Source organism: Xiphias gladius, chromosome 9 (genome assembly GCF_016859285.1).
Source record: "Xiphias gladius isolate SHS-SW01 ecotype Sanya breed wild chromosome 9, ASM1685928v1, whole genome shotgun sequence".
Lineage (NCBI taxonomy): Eukaryota > Metazoa > Chordata > Actinopteri > Istiophoriformes > Xiphiidae > Xiphias > Xiphias gladius.
In genome coordinates, this window is record NC_053408.1 from 3,315,763 (window position 1) to 3,333,436 (window position 17,674).

Sequence of the window (17,674 nt, forward strand, 5' to 3'; positions counted from 1 at the left end):
CTTTAGTACTATTTTGACTTACAGTGGTGGGATCATTTTATTTCTCTGGGATTATTTTCTTTTTTTATCCTTCATTTCAAAGCCTGTTTCAATATAAGCGTTATAAACTAAATCAATGATTATTTTTTTTTAAATGTTTTATGTGATATCATCGCATCTACAGTATCTAGGTCTGTTGTAAGACAGAACCATGCTTATACACGGTTTCATAAACACTATATTTGCTCCACCTATTAAAACTCTGCTCAGTCATAAAGATGAGACGTAGACTGGTGTTTGTTCAGTGTGAAGTGAGGTGAAGAAGGCAGAACGTGCACAGTGTGTAAACACGATTGTTTTTGTTTGTTTGTTTTTGAACAAAAGAACAGAAAGGACAGGGACAGCACGTTACAAACCCCTTTTCCTAGGAGCAATTTGCTCTGGGACGGCTGCCAGCTGAGGAAGGTGTTGGTCACTGAGATGTTCAGTTTCAGCCTCAGAACTGTGCATTGTGCAACTGTGTGTGTGTGTGTGTGTGTGTGTGTGTGTGTGTGTGTGTGGTGAGTGCTAAAACTAAACCTATGTCATTCAGTGCATGTGACATGTCCTCGCTCCCTCTTGGTAATCCTAGAGTTACCATCCTGCAGATTACAGATGTGCTAAAGGCTAAAGCGCACATGATTTTAAAGGAACAGTTCGACGTTTTGGGACATACCCTTATTTGGCTTCTTTCCGAGCTCCGGACGATCAGATCAGTAAACGCTGTTATGTCTGTGTGTTCAGTCTGCAGGTGAAGTCCTGATGCGGTTCACCTAGTGTAATAAAAAGACTGGTAGCTGGGGGAAACAGCTGGACTGGCTCTGTGCGAAGAGAAAAAAATACAGCATCTCACTAATTAACATGCTGTATCACTTTTTTTTTTTTTTTTTTTTAAATCTGCCCACCAACAATGATTCCAAGATAAAATGTAAACATGAACTATTTCTTATCTATACTATCAAGCACTACACCCAGAGGTACTGCAAAGACGTAGTTGCCAGATGGATAAAACTGCCATTTGTCAAAAAATAGTTCCAGTACGTAACTCTCCCTAAAATATCAAAATTGTTGTTTTTACATTACAGTAAATGTACGAGTGAAACAAATGAGATCAAAGTCAGCGTTAGAGGTGTTGGTAGGTGTTGGTTTTTTTTTTTTTTGTGCTTTGGACAGAGCCAGGCCAGCTGTTTCCCCCCTGCTTTCAGTCTTTTTGCTAAGCTAGGCTAACCCCCTCCTGAATCCAGACGTAAGACCGACGTGGGCCAACAAGCGTATTTCGCAAAACGTCGAACAAATCCTTCAATACATTTTTAAATTTTTAAGTACTTTTTTCTAGTTCAGAGCTTTTAAGGAGACATCAAGGACTCACTTTTTCATTACAACATACAGACACAAACATTTCTTAACCACCTCTGACAAATATTTGGCCCTCGTAGGGCTGTTTTGTTTTTTTGATACTGGTCAAGAGTGTGAGTTGCCAAGGCAAAAATTTAGTTAGTCAAACACAAACATGGTGCTCCCCGTATGATTCTATAACCATTTTAAATTGTGTACTCACAACTAATCACGAGATCATATTAAACTGTGCTGAGTCCGAACCGGTCTCCTCTTTCCTACTGCTCTAAATCCACGCATGTATCATTGTTTTCAGCTACAGATGCCTACGAAAAGTCAGGCGAGGATGTCATAACGAGAGGAGGACCGAACAACCAATCGAATAGTTGCGACTCACACATTCACGGCCCCTCACTGTCGGTCATTTCCGCTTATGGCACACTTTAACACGACCGCCGAGCAAAGCACAGACATGCTACTCCGCCTTGGATCCTTTGACCCCGGAGGAGCCTCTGAGGTAGGTGTTGTAGAAGAACAAGGCAAACAGGATCAAGTAGCTGAGGTACATGAGGGAGCCCCACTTGATGTTGTCCACGTTGGACGGACAGCGCACCTCGTGCATCCAGTGGTAAACCAGGCCCAGCACGGCCAGCCCCATCGCCATCTGCAGGATCTGGGTGGCCGTGATGACCATGGCGCAGGGGCGGGGAACCCGCAGGCCGGCCGCCCGGGCTGCGTAGTAAGTGTACATTAAAGAGTGAACCACGTAGTTCATGGTCATGAACCAGCCGCCGCCCGCCACCTGGTCCTTGTAGGAGTACCAGGAGTAGAGCAGCACGGTGATGTGGTGGTACCAGTGCAGAAAGATGAGGCGCTGCTTCCGGAGGACGATGAACACCGTGTCACCTGAGAGTACAGTGGAGGAGATGAAGTCATCCACAAATACCACAACTTTGAACCTTAACACTTTTTTTGCGTCCATAGCACAGAGCGTTGAAACTCGCAAAGGACTGAGAACTGTCATCGAACGTCTGGTCAGATTTTCAAACTTGGTTTCCTCTGACCAGATCGCTCTTGATGGAAAGCACAACTTTGTCAACTTTAGACCATTTCATTTGGGCAAAGTGTACAACTGCTTGAGTTTAGACAACATTTAAAATGGAAGAACTTTGGCTTATTTTTTGTTTAACGACAAATAAGGAAGATCGTTTCTATATTTCTCAAAGGAAGATATTGAAAAACTATTGTTTAGACTAGGGATGCGCTGATCTGATAGTCTTTACTGAACGTATTGGGTTCTGGCCGTGATGTGATCGATCAGTTTCTGTGTCGCTGCCATTGTAAAATTTGGTGTTTCTGCCGTCAGTCACATTCATTCAGTCACCGCGAGCTGCCGACAGCAATCCGCGGCCTCATGTTACACCAGATGAAAATGATTCCAATCATTTCCGCTAAGTGAGGTTTAGTGTTTACATTTGGGAAAGATCACTGGTCGGTACCTTTTTATCCAAAATCTAGTATCAGTACTCTGTATCAGCTGCTAACCTGAGTTCAGGTGCCAGGATCTCTATCAGGAAAGAAAAAGCTGAATCGGTCCAGTGCTGAAACTCGTATTGTACCAGCGCTAGTATCACAACATTTGAAACATTACTCAGCCCTTACAAGGACAAGTTTATAGTGCATCAGCAGCATCCATAATCTGACCCTTCTACCTCAACGCAAAGACAGAGTTTAAGGACAATTCTGGTTTCATAACACCTGGGTCTTATATTTGTAGACTTCATTGTCGCGTTTAAACCAACAGAAACGTAGGACAAGCCTATAAAATTAAAAAATGCAAGTTGTCCTAAACCAGAATTATCCTTCCACTCTGATATATATGGATTATTTGCACAGATATATACATTCTGTATCCCGCAGTAAAGCAAATGGCCTGACCAGCAGGAGGACTTCCTGTCTGCAGCTGAGGAAACATTGTCTGTATCCATCATGCGCTAATCGAACTTTCTTGCCACCTCAGCATCTGCCTCCATTTCCCAGAGCAATGGGCTCATTCTGTGGGACAGGGAGCACGGAGAGACCTGATCACCCAGCAGAGACGCGGACGCCATCCTTATCCAGAGAGGCAGCTCTTAAGGTAATTGCTGATAAATTCACCGAAGAGTTGAAATGCTCCGAGGAACACACCTCAAGAGCAACATGATTTGGTCGTTCAAGGTCAATGTTTATGTCCTGCAGCTCCGGTGTAAAAAGCCTGTAAAAAATTCCAGGACATCGCTCCTGCTCCCTCTGTTTCAGGAAATCTGATCTTTTAATGGATTTCAATTTAAATCATTTTGGATAAGGGATTCAAGAGACATTCCTAATTTCTTTACTCTTTCCCTGGAAAGAAGTATAACATTTCATCTTAAACTGTTCCCAGTAATGGCTGATTTGGTGATTTGCAGATCAACATGTCTGTAAACTTTTAGTTTAAAATCAGGTTAAATTTGGTTACATAAAACCACTGTTTCAACAGCACTTAAATGCCTCTATTTCAATGTGTAATTAGGACCTTTTTTCACAGTGCAATGGAGTAATTTAAATTATGTTAAAGCAATAGTTAAATGTAACCTAGGCATCTAAAAAACATTAACTTTTCAATTAAATTCAGCCCAATTTCATCGTAGACATCAGCACGTTTTTTGACTTACAAATCAACCGGTCAGTCTTTTTTCAGGAGGTACTGCAAGTGTGTGTGATGCTGCGTTAATGATGGCATGTGTACACTTACTCAGTGAGCATAAGGGACTGTATCAGGAGAGGTGTCAGGAAGCCTTACCCAGCTCGGGGGCCTTGCTGAGAACAAAGGCATAGGCCCAGAATTTGGTGACGGGGGCGCTGTAGAAACTGGTGTCACACACCGACTGTCTGAAGCCGCTGGTGGTGAGGACGTGCAGCATGTAGAGTCCAGTCCTGAAAGCTCCTATGATACTGCAGAGTGACCACACAACATGCACATACACGTTAGCAAACAGTTGAACCCAAACTCGTGTCTAGTGTTACCTGAGAGACTGTTTTCGAGGGGAAATGACACACTTCTTGTGAAAATACAGGGATCTAGACCATGGGAAAACACTGTGTTTATCATCGTTCACATCAGGCCATGGGAATTTTCAGTTGAATGACCCAAGATCAGCCCTTAAAAAGTCAGTTATGGATAGGGTGTGTTTCCTTCTTATAAATGGTACAATTTTCTTTTTCCAAAATTTTATAACAGCGAAAGCTATTTACATATAATTTAAAAGTCCCAAGAGGTTTATTTGTCGCATGTATTAGAAAGATGTGGAGGGAAAAGACAAGTAGAATTCTCCTGTGGTTGTTGAGTGAGAAGGGAAAAATAAATATAAAAGGATACAAATTCAAGATAAAAAAAAAATTTGAAATGTCCACATGTCACAAGAGCAAATATGCAGTGCAGACAACTTGCTAGAAAAGGGTGAGGATTCACAGAGGACAGAGTTCACCATCCTGATGGACTGAGGAAAGAAGCTTTTTCTGGGTCTCTGTTTTTAATTAATTTGTACTTAAGGCTATCTTATATTAAACAGAAAACATGGAATACTACTACTGGAATCAAATCTTCAAGAATCAAACTGAATCGAATCAAAACGAATCAAATCTGCAAACAAAAATCAATCAAATAGGGACAGAAGTGTCAATATTCAGTCCTTGACAATACCAGTAAAAACTCTGCGTGTGCTTCATCAGCTTCCACTCACCCGACGTTCACCTGTGAAAAATGAAACTAAAAATAAGCCCCCGCTCAACAGTAGCCACCTTTTAACCAGATAGGCTACGGCGCATTTTTATTGAAAAAGTCTCACCTTCCCTCTTATCGTTGCTGTTTAACAGCCGTTTTCAGCCTTGACCATGTTGTACAGTTTACAGATAATACACACTAAGTTGAAGCACACAATTCTATCATTCCTAATGCATCTTAAAACAGTTTTTGTCACCCAATACGCTATTTTCTCGTCGTCCTTGGAAAGTAGTTAATGCACTACAAATCCAGAAGTGCAAGAAACAAAAAAACACACACAAATGGGGAAAACACAGGGACAAAACACAACCAAACCCTTGATTAAGTTTTGTTATTTTTTCAGGTGAGAAAGTTTAGATTTCAAACAAGCCATGAACTTCAGCCTTAGAGTCAGTATTTTTACAACCCATGGCACTGTTTCTCATAAAAACATCGCTAGACCAGACTCCACGTTCATTGTTCCAGCTCCGACTCAGGCTCAACGTTACTCATCCCTGTAATGTCAATAAAACCCTCTGAGGGTCCTGCAAATCCAGTACAGCGCAATCAGACACCGATCCAGAGATTTTCCAGACATCGCTTCTGCAGAAAAACATTAAAGTATGAACAAAATGAGTGGGTGGAGCCTCAAAAGAACGCCTCGCTCTTCCTTTTTCCACTGTCCCCACACAAATCTTTACGAGCTGATTCATGAAGCTGCTGGGTTTCCCCGCTCTGTGAACTCCGCTGTGGGCGATTCTCCTCATCATCCTCCTCATTATGTTTTTCTAATTCACAAGGCTGCGTAAAGATTGTTGTGTCAAAGGAAGAGGCCGATGATATTCTACATTTTTCTTTTTGTCAACAAATCCCGTGATCCCAAAAGACTGGCACTCAACCCCAAGCCCACTGGTTCCTACTTAAGACTTGAATCTTTAGAAACAGCTCACAGATATGTAGTTTTGTTTTTGAAAAAGGATGGCTAACTGCTAAAACAGCTGCTCACTGTAGCTTTTTAGCAATCGTTACTCCACCAGGGGGACAACTCAAACATTTACTAGGGACTATTTTCCGCGGCGGATGAATAAACCTTTAGTGCTATAGGGAATGTCTGCAGCAGCAGGATGGTGTGTGTGGGATTTGGTCAAAATAAACTAAATAAACTTACTCAAAAGAGGGCACGTCATGCCCACTGCTCGGGGATTAAGAGCAGAGCGAGGGCTCAACGCACCGCGGATCCACCGGCGATGGAGCTCAGCGCTCGGGGCAGAGCTCAGGACAGCAGCCCCCCGCTGCAATCTCCACAAACTCCGCTGGCAGCGATGACAAAGACGGCTCCAGGTTTGGTTTTGTGGACTTTGTTTTTTTTGTTCAGAATGAGTAAAGTGCTCAGGACTGTAACTCTTTCAGATACATATAATAGCAGTGGCTTTAAATATGAAAGTGTGGTTTTCATGTGGTAATTGGATTTCACATAAATTACATAATTCTCCAGGTAATCACTATAATCTACAGTCTCTCATTTAATGGCATGGAAATAAAATGTGGCCTTCTAATTCGAAAGGGCTTCAGATAATTCAGTGAAAATGGGGAATTCATGCAACACACCACTGATGATTTTTTTTTCATTATCGATTAATCTCCCGATTATTTTCTCCGTTACCCAATCAACCGTTCAGTCTACGGAGCGTCGGAAAAATAGTCAAAAATGTCGCCACAATTCACCACAGCCCGAGGTGACGTCTTCAAAAGTCTTTTTCTGTCCGACCAACAGTCCAAAACCAAGAGATATTCACTGTACTATCTTGTTTGACAAAGAACAACAAATTGATGCGGCCGCCAGAGGCAAGATGTGTGTTGCGTTCAGCCCCATCACATTTAAGCAACACTAATGCAATATACTGTACACTGAGTCTCGACACAGGATAAAGATCATGTCTAAAGATTATTTTCATTCTGTGAAAGGTTTGGCCTGTCCTTTGAGTACACAGCACGTAGCTTTCAATCCCGTGAGGAATGTGTCGGTGACAGTTGTGTCGTCCGACTGGTTTCGCCATTTTCTGATGTGAACGTACTCGGTGAGCAAATTCCCTCCCAGCACTCGTTCAGCAGCGGTGGCCTCCTGCAGTCTGACTCTGGCTGCTTCTCATTAACTTAAAATGTCTCCATTTTTCGCCCCACTCACGCCTGATCCTTGCATCTTGGTCCCCCGCTACGTCGGACATGAGGAAGGGATGCGAGGAAGAGATGTGAGGAGGGAGGACTCGAGGAAACTCTTCTGACATCTCTTACACCAATCAACTCAGGTGTCGGTCTGCAGGTGTTAAGAGCTTCGTGTGCCTCGGGGCAGGTATTTGCACAGATAATGTGATGTACTGTCAGAAAAATTCGCGCAGCGACGTAGTGATGCCCTAAACACCCAACATGACAAAAGTGAATGTGACATCTCTCCGCATGATTCTCCGTCAATGAACAGTTTCACAATCATCTGCACATTCATTTATGCCTGTTTTATAGTTATAGTGTGAACAGATCCAACCACAATTTGTGACGCTGCAGCTCAGACACTGAGATCACAAAAGAAAAAGGATCACATAACAGGTGTTAAGAGCTTGGGTGTTAAGGATGTACTTACTTTCTTATTATTATTTGCGACTCCATTTATTGATATTCTGTTTGTAAATTCACTATGTAATTAAACAGGTAATAATGACAATGTCTCTTAATTTGTAGAAATTATTTAGTAGCATATGTGTTTGAGGGAAAGCGGAACTTGTGTAAATATCTCAAGTCAAAATATTCTTTCTACCTGACTCAAGGGGATTGAAACCTGATGGAAACAAATATTTAATTAAAATGTTTTTACTGCCGGGAGACAATGGACTCCTCCTCTCTCTGACTGTGAGATTATCCGTGACACAGTAGGGCTGTCAACTAGCATTCTAAATTTGCAGTATATAATCGAATTGTTAAAAACAAAACAAAACAGATGATCGATTGTGAAAATTAATATTCAATTGCTGAATATGAAATCAACTGAAAAGCAAATGAAGGTTGAGCGGAAACCCAGGAATAATTCAACGACAACATTGAGGTGATGATGGCAGAGAGTTCACAACCCGACTCGGCCGCAGAGAGAGTGATCTGCACTACGATCAATCTAAAAAGCCCCCGTTTGGAAATACTTCAGATTTTGGTCAGTGGACGGCAAAAATGTGGAACCTCCAGATAGAGTTGTAGGCAAACTACGTAAGCCCCGGTCAGCCCGGCATTCCGGCACCAGCAACCTGAGGACACGTCTCACAAATATGCACCCAAGTAGTTGTGTCTCTCGTTGTATTGGTTTGCCCTCTTAGGGACATAATGCAGAAAAACAAATATTAGAATGTGTTTGTAGGAAGGAATAACTGAACGTCATTTTTGGCCGATTTTGACAGAACAGCGATAAGGGAAGTGAGACGTTCTTAATGACGGCAGTCCGGGACAGTCCACCCCCCCCCCGTGACTCACCTGAAGACGGCCAGGCTGAGTGACCACAGCACCAACGGGCGCCGCAGGTTCAGCTTGGGCCTCTCCCTCATGAAGTGCTGACCGCCGAACACGAGCGCAGCATACAGGCCACAGAACATGAACGACTTGCTCCTGTGGAGGACAAAACACGATAATGCGCTCATTAGCGACACTGAGTAGAGCAGAGTGGTCGGCATTAGCCGACTGGGAAACTGCCTTCCTGATAGTTAACACAACTCTTCACGCTGAACCACCTTCATACCTTCAAAAAAAAATGTGTACTATGTACAGCCTACAGGGCATGGACAAAATAACTGGAACACTTTGATTCACTCTTACGCAATATCTCCACAACAAACACCTTTATGAGGATTTTAATGCTCGGTGTGCAGGGGCACAGTGATGTTGTTCCAACTGCGGCAAATTTGAGAATTTAGCTGGTGCCACTGTTGTATTAGATTGCATCGCATTTTAAGGTGTTCCTATTGATTTGCTCCGGGGGTGATAGCGTCTGTCTGTTCTGTCATCTAAAGGCATCAGACGTTTTCTTTCGTGAGACTTTCACTTTTATGACATTTTAAATTGAACTGATGCACATAACATACAAAGCAGGAGCAGAAGGGCTGGACAAAGGCTGTCAGTCAGACGTGCGATCACACCGGGGTTTAGGCGCATTCACTCCTAATTATTCCAACAAAAAAGGGAGAATTAATGTAAAGAGAGGATTAAAAAGGGTATATTAGAGTAACAATCCCATTTTATCCAGTATTTTCAGCCTTGTGTCACCTTAGTTGAGGAGTACAGTGTATATAAAAAGGCCAGTGCTAGAGAGGGTTTCTCTTCTTCATGATGTAAATATGCTTTTTAGATAATCCTCAGGGCGGAGAAATGAAACATCAACACGCATATGCAGCATCGTCAACATCGTACATCCCACTTTCTACCAAAGATATGTGGAGACCAAAATATGTGGCCACGATCCACCAGCACTGACCCAAACTCCCTCCAGCAGGACTACGGGGACCCTAAATAATCTAGATTTCTCCTCCAGAGTTTAGGAAAAAAAACATTTCACACAGAAATGATTCCGAGAGGTGATGGAAGTTATGCAGAGGTTTTCAGGCCTGCGAGGCATCAAACATCTTCAGATTTTGGAACCCAACACCTGCCTTGCTAATTAGGAGACGATGGCGTTGCATCTCTGCCCAAATTGTAGAGTGTACGGGGGGTGCTCACACTCCCGCCTTTTCCCGAAGAGGAACATCTGTAGTCAAAACGCGATCAATTACGTCTGCGTGGAATAAAAAAAAGAAGAATTTTGGGGGAAAAAAGCAGTGTGCGGGTTTTTGTTCATCTTTCAGTGTATCTGATTGCTACCCAGCACCTTTAAAGAAGGGAAGGATGTGCTCGTGTGTCTCATAAACTGACTTTTAACACCTGCTACCTCGGGGACATTTCCGTGTTAGATGCTTTACTTGTTTGATTCCACTTATGAAGATCAAATGATAGAGAGAAGAAAAAAATCTTTAATATTATAAGAGCCAATATTTTAGAATCAGTGTTGAATTACCAGCCCTTACATGTTCTTTGAGCTCTATCAGATTAAAAAAAGAGGAAGGAGATGACCTCCCCTGACAAACAGCTCAGCCAAACTCTAGATCACCTCATCAGACCATCAGATCAAAGATGTAGCGCTATTGAGTAAAGACATTTCACAATTAGGGTGAACTCAAAAACAAATATGGCATGATTTAACTGTCTGCTCCGTGTCGCTGTTTCGTCAGGTCAACGCGTGACATGTACGTTTTTTTACTAGAAGTTAAAAAATGTCAGTTTTATAACTCCCTCTCCTTCACTCCTGACACCAGCTTAGACTTGTCCTCGTGTATAATCATAGCAAAGGATTAACGGAGATTAGTTTCTGACGCAGCAGCCATTGAGACTGCTAGGTCTGGGTGATGAGGCAATTTTCACCGGGCTCTGCTCCACCTGGGTTACCAACAACCACCCCTGCCGTTACAGCCGGCAGCATCAAATGACGACAGAACAGGAAAGGTCGCTCCCGAGTTCAAGCAAACACAGCTCAGCTGAATACTAAATGACGGAGAAAAAGGTTATGTTTGCACCATGAAGCCGCTGCTTCAAAAAAAAAAACAAACAAAAACCACTGCCTCCTCCCTGATTTTTTTTAAAATCCTGTCTGGCTTTACACATATAAAGCGTCTGTGAGAGCGTGGCATCTGTGGGGCTGTGCGTGCTTCTGAGGTGGTTTGGGTATAGGCCAGATGACAAATCCAGATTGCCACAATACACATTAGGCTGAGTAGATGCTGCCGCCTGACCCAGTTAATGCTGCAGGGGTTTGTGATAATCATTCCCAGTCCATCCCACAGAGATGCGTGAAACCAAAGCCCTGTTATTTTCATTATCATTTGATCAGTCAGGTATTTCCTCGATTAATCGATTGGTGTACAAGATGTCAGAAAACAAAAACCATGTCTTCATATGAAAACAAAAAGATGTTCAGGAACATAAAATAGAGAAAAGCAGAAAATCATCACATTTGAGAATCTGGAACCTGCATTTTTACTTGATAAATGCCTTGAATGATTAATAACTTATAAAAAATTTTGACAATTAATTGTCTGTCAATCGTTTAATCCGACATCTCCCGCACTGCAGCGGCACTTTTTTTTTCTTTTGTGGCATTACGTCTATAGGGCCACAACTTACAGGTGTTTCCATTTGCGATTAATCTGCCAATTATTCTCTCGATTAATCGATGAATTGTTTCGTCACCAAAATGCCAGTAAAAAGTGAAAACGCCCGTCATAATTTCCCAGAGGCCAAAGTGATATCTTCGAGCGTCTTGTTGTTACAATGCAGTATTCCCCGCGACACCCGAGGCAGGATGTACAGCTCAGTGTTCATTAGTCAGGTTGAGGTGGTTTTGAAACAGTTGAAGCAGGCCCCCCCACCTCACATGAAGGCTGCAGTATACCTTTTATTTTACCAATCTGCATTAAATACAGATTTCTTTGACGATGTCGTAAAATGCTGTGTTTTGCCTGTCAGTCGCATCCAGTTTTAGTTTTTTAGCTTCGCTGTGATGCCGATGTTTACCAGGCAGCATGGCTTAAATTTGGGGGGGGGGGGGAACTGGGATCTGGTCTCAGATCAGTAGTCGGTATCCACAGATACTCTGAGTCGAAGTATCGGTACCAGGCGGGAAAAAGCAGGACTGGTGCATCCCCAATAAAGACCGCCCATGCTACGAAATGTGAAGGTAAAATATCAACCATCGGGGAAATGACACCATTGCCACATTTTTTAACGACTGTGATTTTGACCCTAATGCTGAGAGATTAAATGAATGTTCTCCGGTGTTCAGTAGCGCTCTATACATACAACACATCCGTGAGGCAGATGAGGGAGGAGAGCTACTGTTGCAGGCTAAAGGTGTGTGACTCATTAATACTGGAGCTGAGACGCTGAGACACCGTTCGAATTACACTCCTGAACTGCGTGTGCGTCTGTGTGTGTGTACGCGAGCGTTTGAGGGCAGAGACGGGTGATAGTCAGGGCCTGGTATCATTCCTCATCTGAACGTCCGATCAGAATCATGTTTACTTACAATCTGATCAGAAAGTTCCTGATCTAAATAAAAGATTCTGCCTTTTTTTCCCCTTGTACGGCAGGCTGCATTTAGACAATTTAGACAACAAGGATTGTGTATACAGAGCCGTGACAGTTACTCGTTTGACCCATCAGTCGAACAACAGAAAATTTTATCTCATTAATCAACGGTTTTGACAACTGGCTGATCATTGAAGTCGTCTATAAAGCAAGAATGCCAAACATTCACTGAGTTCCAGCTTCTCAACAACGCGAGGACGTCATCTCGAGCTGCCAGGGCGTGTGATGGGTATTTTCACAGATTAAATGACACTTCATAGACAGGCCCGCTACCAGAGGGACACCTGAGCTTGAGGGGGACAAGCTCCCTGTAGGGAACCCGGGAAATTTGCCTTAGCCTAATTTTTATTCCAACTGTTGCCCAGAAACCAAACGTAACAAAATAGAAATTCATTCAAAACTACAAATAACTGTAGCATTTCGTGTGAAACCCCAAGTGAAAGTGTTGGTCCCTTTTTTTTTTTTTTTTCTTTATAATCGGTTGTTGAAAACCTGCCAGAGGGAGAGGACTCGGCTGTATTAGCTAAGTTTGGGCGTGTTACCTAAGTGATAGCAGATACTTTTAAGGTCATCAGAAAGATTAGTGCTCAGCCTGTGGTGCGTCTAAAAAGACGGACACATCATCGACCCTCCGTTTTACGATACTACATGTCGGATTCTAGTCTAATACTATTATCATTAGCTTTAGTTCAACTTTTCGGTGGGAGCGCAACTCACGATTATTTGCATTCTCAATGAAATAGTTGATTCTTTTCCTGAGTGATTGTATTGTCTATGAAGTGTCAGAAAAATGATGATAATTGTCCATTATGGCTTCCACGCGCCCAATGCGACAAGTTCAGATTGCTGGTTTTATCTGACCAACTGTCCAGAACCCAAAGGTACTAAGTTCACTCTCATGTATGACGAGGAAAAACATCAAATCCTCACATTCGAACCACATTTTTTATTTAAAAATGACTTTAAAAAATAGAAAAAAGCCAAACACCCACTCTTACTATTAAGCTTCCCATTAACCACCACTGCTGTTTACAGACTAAAAGATTCATCAAAAAATAATCCATAGATTAATTGATAATGAAAATAAGTTGCTGCAGCAACCTCATTATCACAGCCCGACGGATTTTGACGGTTTATAACAATATTTTTGTTTTAGAGTTTAAAAAATCCGATGATAGTAAATCGGCCAATATCAATTTTGTTTAAAAAAATTAAATAAACATTTTTCCTTAAATAAGTTGTTTTTTAATTTAAAAACAAAAAACAAAAAACAGTTGGGGGCAACAAATGTACAGGGCAGAGCATTTCAAAGTTTCGACCAGCTAATATCAACCAACATCAGCCTGACTGATGTATCCGTCGGACCCGGGCCACCACTGCTGTCAGTGCCAAACGACTGATCGAAAACAATCCGCCGATTCATCGATAACCACAATAAGCAGGGCTGCGGCTGACGATTATTTTTCATTAATGATCAATCAGCCGATTATTTTCTCGATTTCATCGGTCGGTCCATGAAATGTTAAAAAGTAGTGATGTCAGTGGTTTGATGTGCCAGTTTCGCCTGAACACCAGGCCGACGCCTTAAGATGTTAACTTTACCATCATAAAGTTGTATTACGTCATATATACTTTACCACATATGACAAAGAAGTGATGGTGAAGCAGATCTGGACATTTACTCAATAACCAGCCAAGTCCCCCTGCTATTATTCACCTCTTACCCTCTCAGGTGTCTACTTTTTTTCCATGCTTGTGTGCACAGCATGGAGCTGCCGGATGGACTGGAGGGGGGGAAATGGGCAGCGTTCGGCCGCTGCCGCAACTTTTCCCCGAGCCCTGGGAGTCCACATCTTCACTGCTCACTTGCTTCTGTAGCGGCGACGCCGCCGCATTAAGTTTCAGTCTCGCAGAGCTACATCGGAGTGAGGCTAAAAAAATGTGGTCCTACCAGGTTCCCCTGGCGCAGTTGCACAATGACCCCTCCCTCTCTGCGAGACTTTTTATTGGACAATGAGGAAGGCATTCGCACGAGCTGCAGGGGTGGATCAATTTGAAATGCTTCCATTTGAGGCTTTTTTCCATTCTCATGCTACTTTACTCTTCCACTTCACAGCGATTCACTGGCAAACACTGCACTTTTCAGTCCATCACATGTTTTTAATAAACTTCAGTTGCTAGTTCATTTGCAGGCTCAGATCGATAACACAAAATATAGCCAACAGATAAATGAGGAAGTATTATTGAGGGTTAAGAATTCACAAGCTTCCAAGTAGCATAGAAAGTAGGGCTGCGACCAACAAAAAATAACCACCACGGGTTCGCAGAGCTGAACGTAACATCTTCAAGTGGCTTGTTTTGTTCGAGCCAAAGTCCACGCGAACATATTTAGTCTGTGATGGTACATGACACAGAAAAGCAGGAAACCTGCTCATTTGAGAGGCCGGATGTCGGAGAATGCTTGGCTTTCGCTCGGCATTTTTTTTTTTTTCTCCTTGAAAAGCGACTGAAAACGATCCATCGCTTATCGAAACAGCTGCCAGCTACTCGCCTGTCAATCAACCAATCGATTAATCGGCTCTGACACAAAAGTCCCTGAAATGATCCCCGCCTACCAGCCGCAGCATTGAAGCGATGGACACGTCAATGCATCAATAATCGTGAGCTGATAACACACATTATTCTGAAATGAACTTTTCTGTCCTTTCACTCCCGGTGCTTTAAATAGATTTTGACGCCAATACTTTTGCACCTTTACCCGGGCGAGATTTTCGAGTGCTTGTGACCGACTATTCCCACACTGTGGACCTGTCACTGTCAGTTAAGTAAAAGATCTGCGTGCTTCCCTCAGGACCTCAGGGCGGCGATTCAACACGTTTTGCTCCGTGTGCATTTGTGTGACGGCGTATTTTTTTATGTTTATGGCGTATGTTTATGTTGCCCTGGGATTATTTCAACTGCTGTTGAGGGAGAAGGAGCACGTTCCATCCAAGCCCGCGTCCGGCCCCGAGGCAGCGCGGATGATCGATGTCGCTGCATCCTCAAGGACGTTTGAATTGAAGCGGGTAAAGCTGGATCCTTCGGCCTCCGGAGACGAGTCGGGGTCATTGTAACGAGCTTCGGGACAAGGTGCGATACGCGTTGATGCAGCGAGACGCGACCAGTGTCGAGGAAACGTGAGACACCGGGTCCGCATGTCCAGCAGCTCTCACGGGACCTGAAGTACAGACAGAAGCCCACCACCCACCGCAGTCTGCCGGGGTAGGGCAGGAGGAAGGAGGACCGTGCCGACATTTTCGGGTTTCTTTTTTTTCTTTTTTTCTTTTCTGGCATTACTTGTGTGGGTGAAATTTTCTCCTCAACTCACCAGTTTTCCTGCATCCATTCCAGGGCTCGTCGCTCGTCGAAACGCCGCTCGAAGTCGTACTCCGCCAGCGCGGAGCCGAGCTCGCTCTCGTTCATTTTCATCAGCCTTTTCCTCCGCTGCCAATCCCGGGGCCCTGGGAGTCTCTGGGGGGCGGCGAGAAGTCGAGTCGACCCGCGCCGAACCGGCCAAGTGACAGGGTGCAGTCTGCCCGCCGCTCGTCTCTGGCTGAGAGTGGGTGGATTATCGCCGTTTAGGGTCCGGGAGGGGACGCGGCGGCACCAGACGCACTTCGCCACTGTCACCCGCGTTCGTCAGGGCGTCAAGATGGCGTCGATGAAACAACGGGCTTCCGATTTGGACTTTCAAAATAAAACCTATCGCCCCAGCAACATTGCAGCAGAATTTTGTCTCCATTTCGAGCAATTTCCTATTATTTCATCCTTATTTATAGATTACGAATATATTCAATTGCTCTAAATTTCACATTTAAATTATTAAACATGAGAAATTTAGGTGATTTGAATATTTCACACAAATAAAATGAGCCTTCCCACCCAGTCCTTCATGGCTGTCCATCATGTGAAGGAGTGATTAACAGATGACTCTTCTAGAGGATTTAATATTCAGCCAGTTGTCGTTTGGTTGTTGTTTTTTTTTTTTTTCTGAAGAACAATTACGTCCCAGATTTTTTTTTAAAAACCCACCAAACAACCAATCCAATTATCTTGGAATATGCTGCTAGCGAGGTTAATTTAATGAAGTAATTTATAAAATAAAACCATCAAACACATGCTCAAATGTGAGGATTCTTGCTTATCTCTAATCCATTATGTGGTTTCCGGGTTGATGGTTAAAGACATGACTCTGTTGAAATTTCGTAGATCAAACGACCCATAGTGAGCTCAGTAAATTAATTTATAAATGGAAATGATAGTCATTTCCGGTCCCGCTCGCGCTCTCCCCGCGCGGCTTGACGTAGCCAGAGCACGCTCACGGTCTCGCGCGTGCGGCGCCGGAGGCTGAGGCGGAGAGGGCGGGGCTTGTCTGTGACGCCTTGTCATCCGGCGGGATTGTGACCGCCGGACCCATGGGGGGACCACTGCGACCAGCGGGAGACCAGTCTGAGGCCAGTATGAGGCCAGGGTCTGCGTCCGGGGCGCCGAGAACTGGATTCTACGCCCTAGTTCGTTCATAAAACCTCGTCCGTGTCACATGCTATCGATAGTTTGCTTTATTTCTAGTGTTGGAAAGTAACTAAGTACATTTACTCAAATACTGTACTAAACTACAGTTTTGAGGTACTTGGACTTTATTTTCATTTATATTACTTTATACTTGCACATTTTTACTCCACTACATTTATTTGACAACTCTAGTTACTAGTTACTTTGCAAATTCAGATGAATAAAATCAACTAATAAACTGTGATGTATCATTATAGGCTAAGCTGCCAGGCAGTAGATGAGCTAGTTGCAGCACCAGCTGCAACACTGATAAGCATCAGTGCGTTAATAATTAGAAAATCCAATATTATACTTTATGAAGATTTTAGGAACTAAAAGTAAAGTGAGGATGCTTTTAAAAATGACGGCATGAAGAGTTTTTATCCTTCATAAAAAGTGCAGTAAACAGAAAAACCTAAATCAAACCAGCATTTTCACTGATGAAGCGAGACACCAGCGAAACTGGGATGAAAGCTTTTAAAATATTTTCTGACATTTTATGGACAGCCCCGGTTTAAATCTCTCTAAATTTGATAAAGCATTTATTCCAGAACCATAAGATCCGGGTGTTGCCCTCACACACCTGCTCGACGAGAGGCTCTTTGCCTTTACTGGCCAACCGTGTGTGCGCTCGCGGCGTCTGTACTTGCTCAACAACGGCTGAATCTGCCCACTGATGTCCCGTTGGAACCCGTGCAAAAGGGCAGGTGAGTCACCGACGGTGCACCTGGAGCAGCTATGTGT

General features: G+C 43.4%; 1 protein-coding gene across 1 annotated transcript; it reads right to left on the reverse strand.

The window, feature by feature from the left end:
• Positions 1–1,164: 1,164 nt before the first annotated feature.
• LOC120794024 (elongation of very long chain fatty acids protein 6-like) lies at positions 1,165–15,823 on the reverse strand. Its single transcript, XM_040134564.1, has 4 exons — positions 15,708–15,823; positions 8,645–8,776; positions 4,175–4,326; positions 1,165–2,259 (listed from the first exon to the last, which is right to left on the reverse strand). Exons 1-4 carry the CDS (start codon positions 15,806–15,808, stop codon positions 1,829–1,831), a joined length of 816 nt encoding a protein of 271 aa, XP_039990498.1. The 5' UTR covers positions 15,809–15,823; the 3' UTR covers positions 1,165–1,828.
• Positions 15,824–17,674: the final 1,851 nt, after the last annotated feature.

Coding starts and splice junctions, on each gene's coding strand:
- LOC120794024 (XM_040134564.1), bottom strand. CDS start 15,808: ATGAAAATGAACGAGAGCGAGCTCGGCTCCGCGCTGGCGGAGTACGAC. Junction 8,777..15,707: donor GAATGGATGCAGGAAAACTG/GTGAGTTGAGGA, acceptor TGTCCTCCACAG/GAGCAAGTCGTTCATGTTCT. Junction 2,260..4,174: donor CAGCAAGGCCCCCGAGCTGG/GTAAGGCTTCCT, acceptor CTGTACTCTCAG/GTGACACGGTGTTCATCGTC.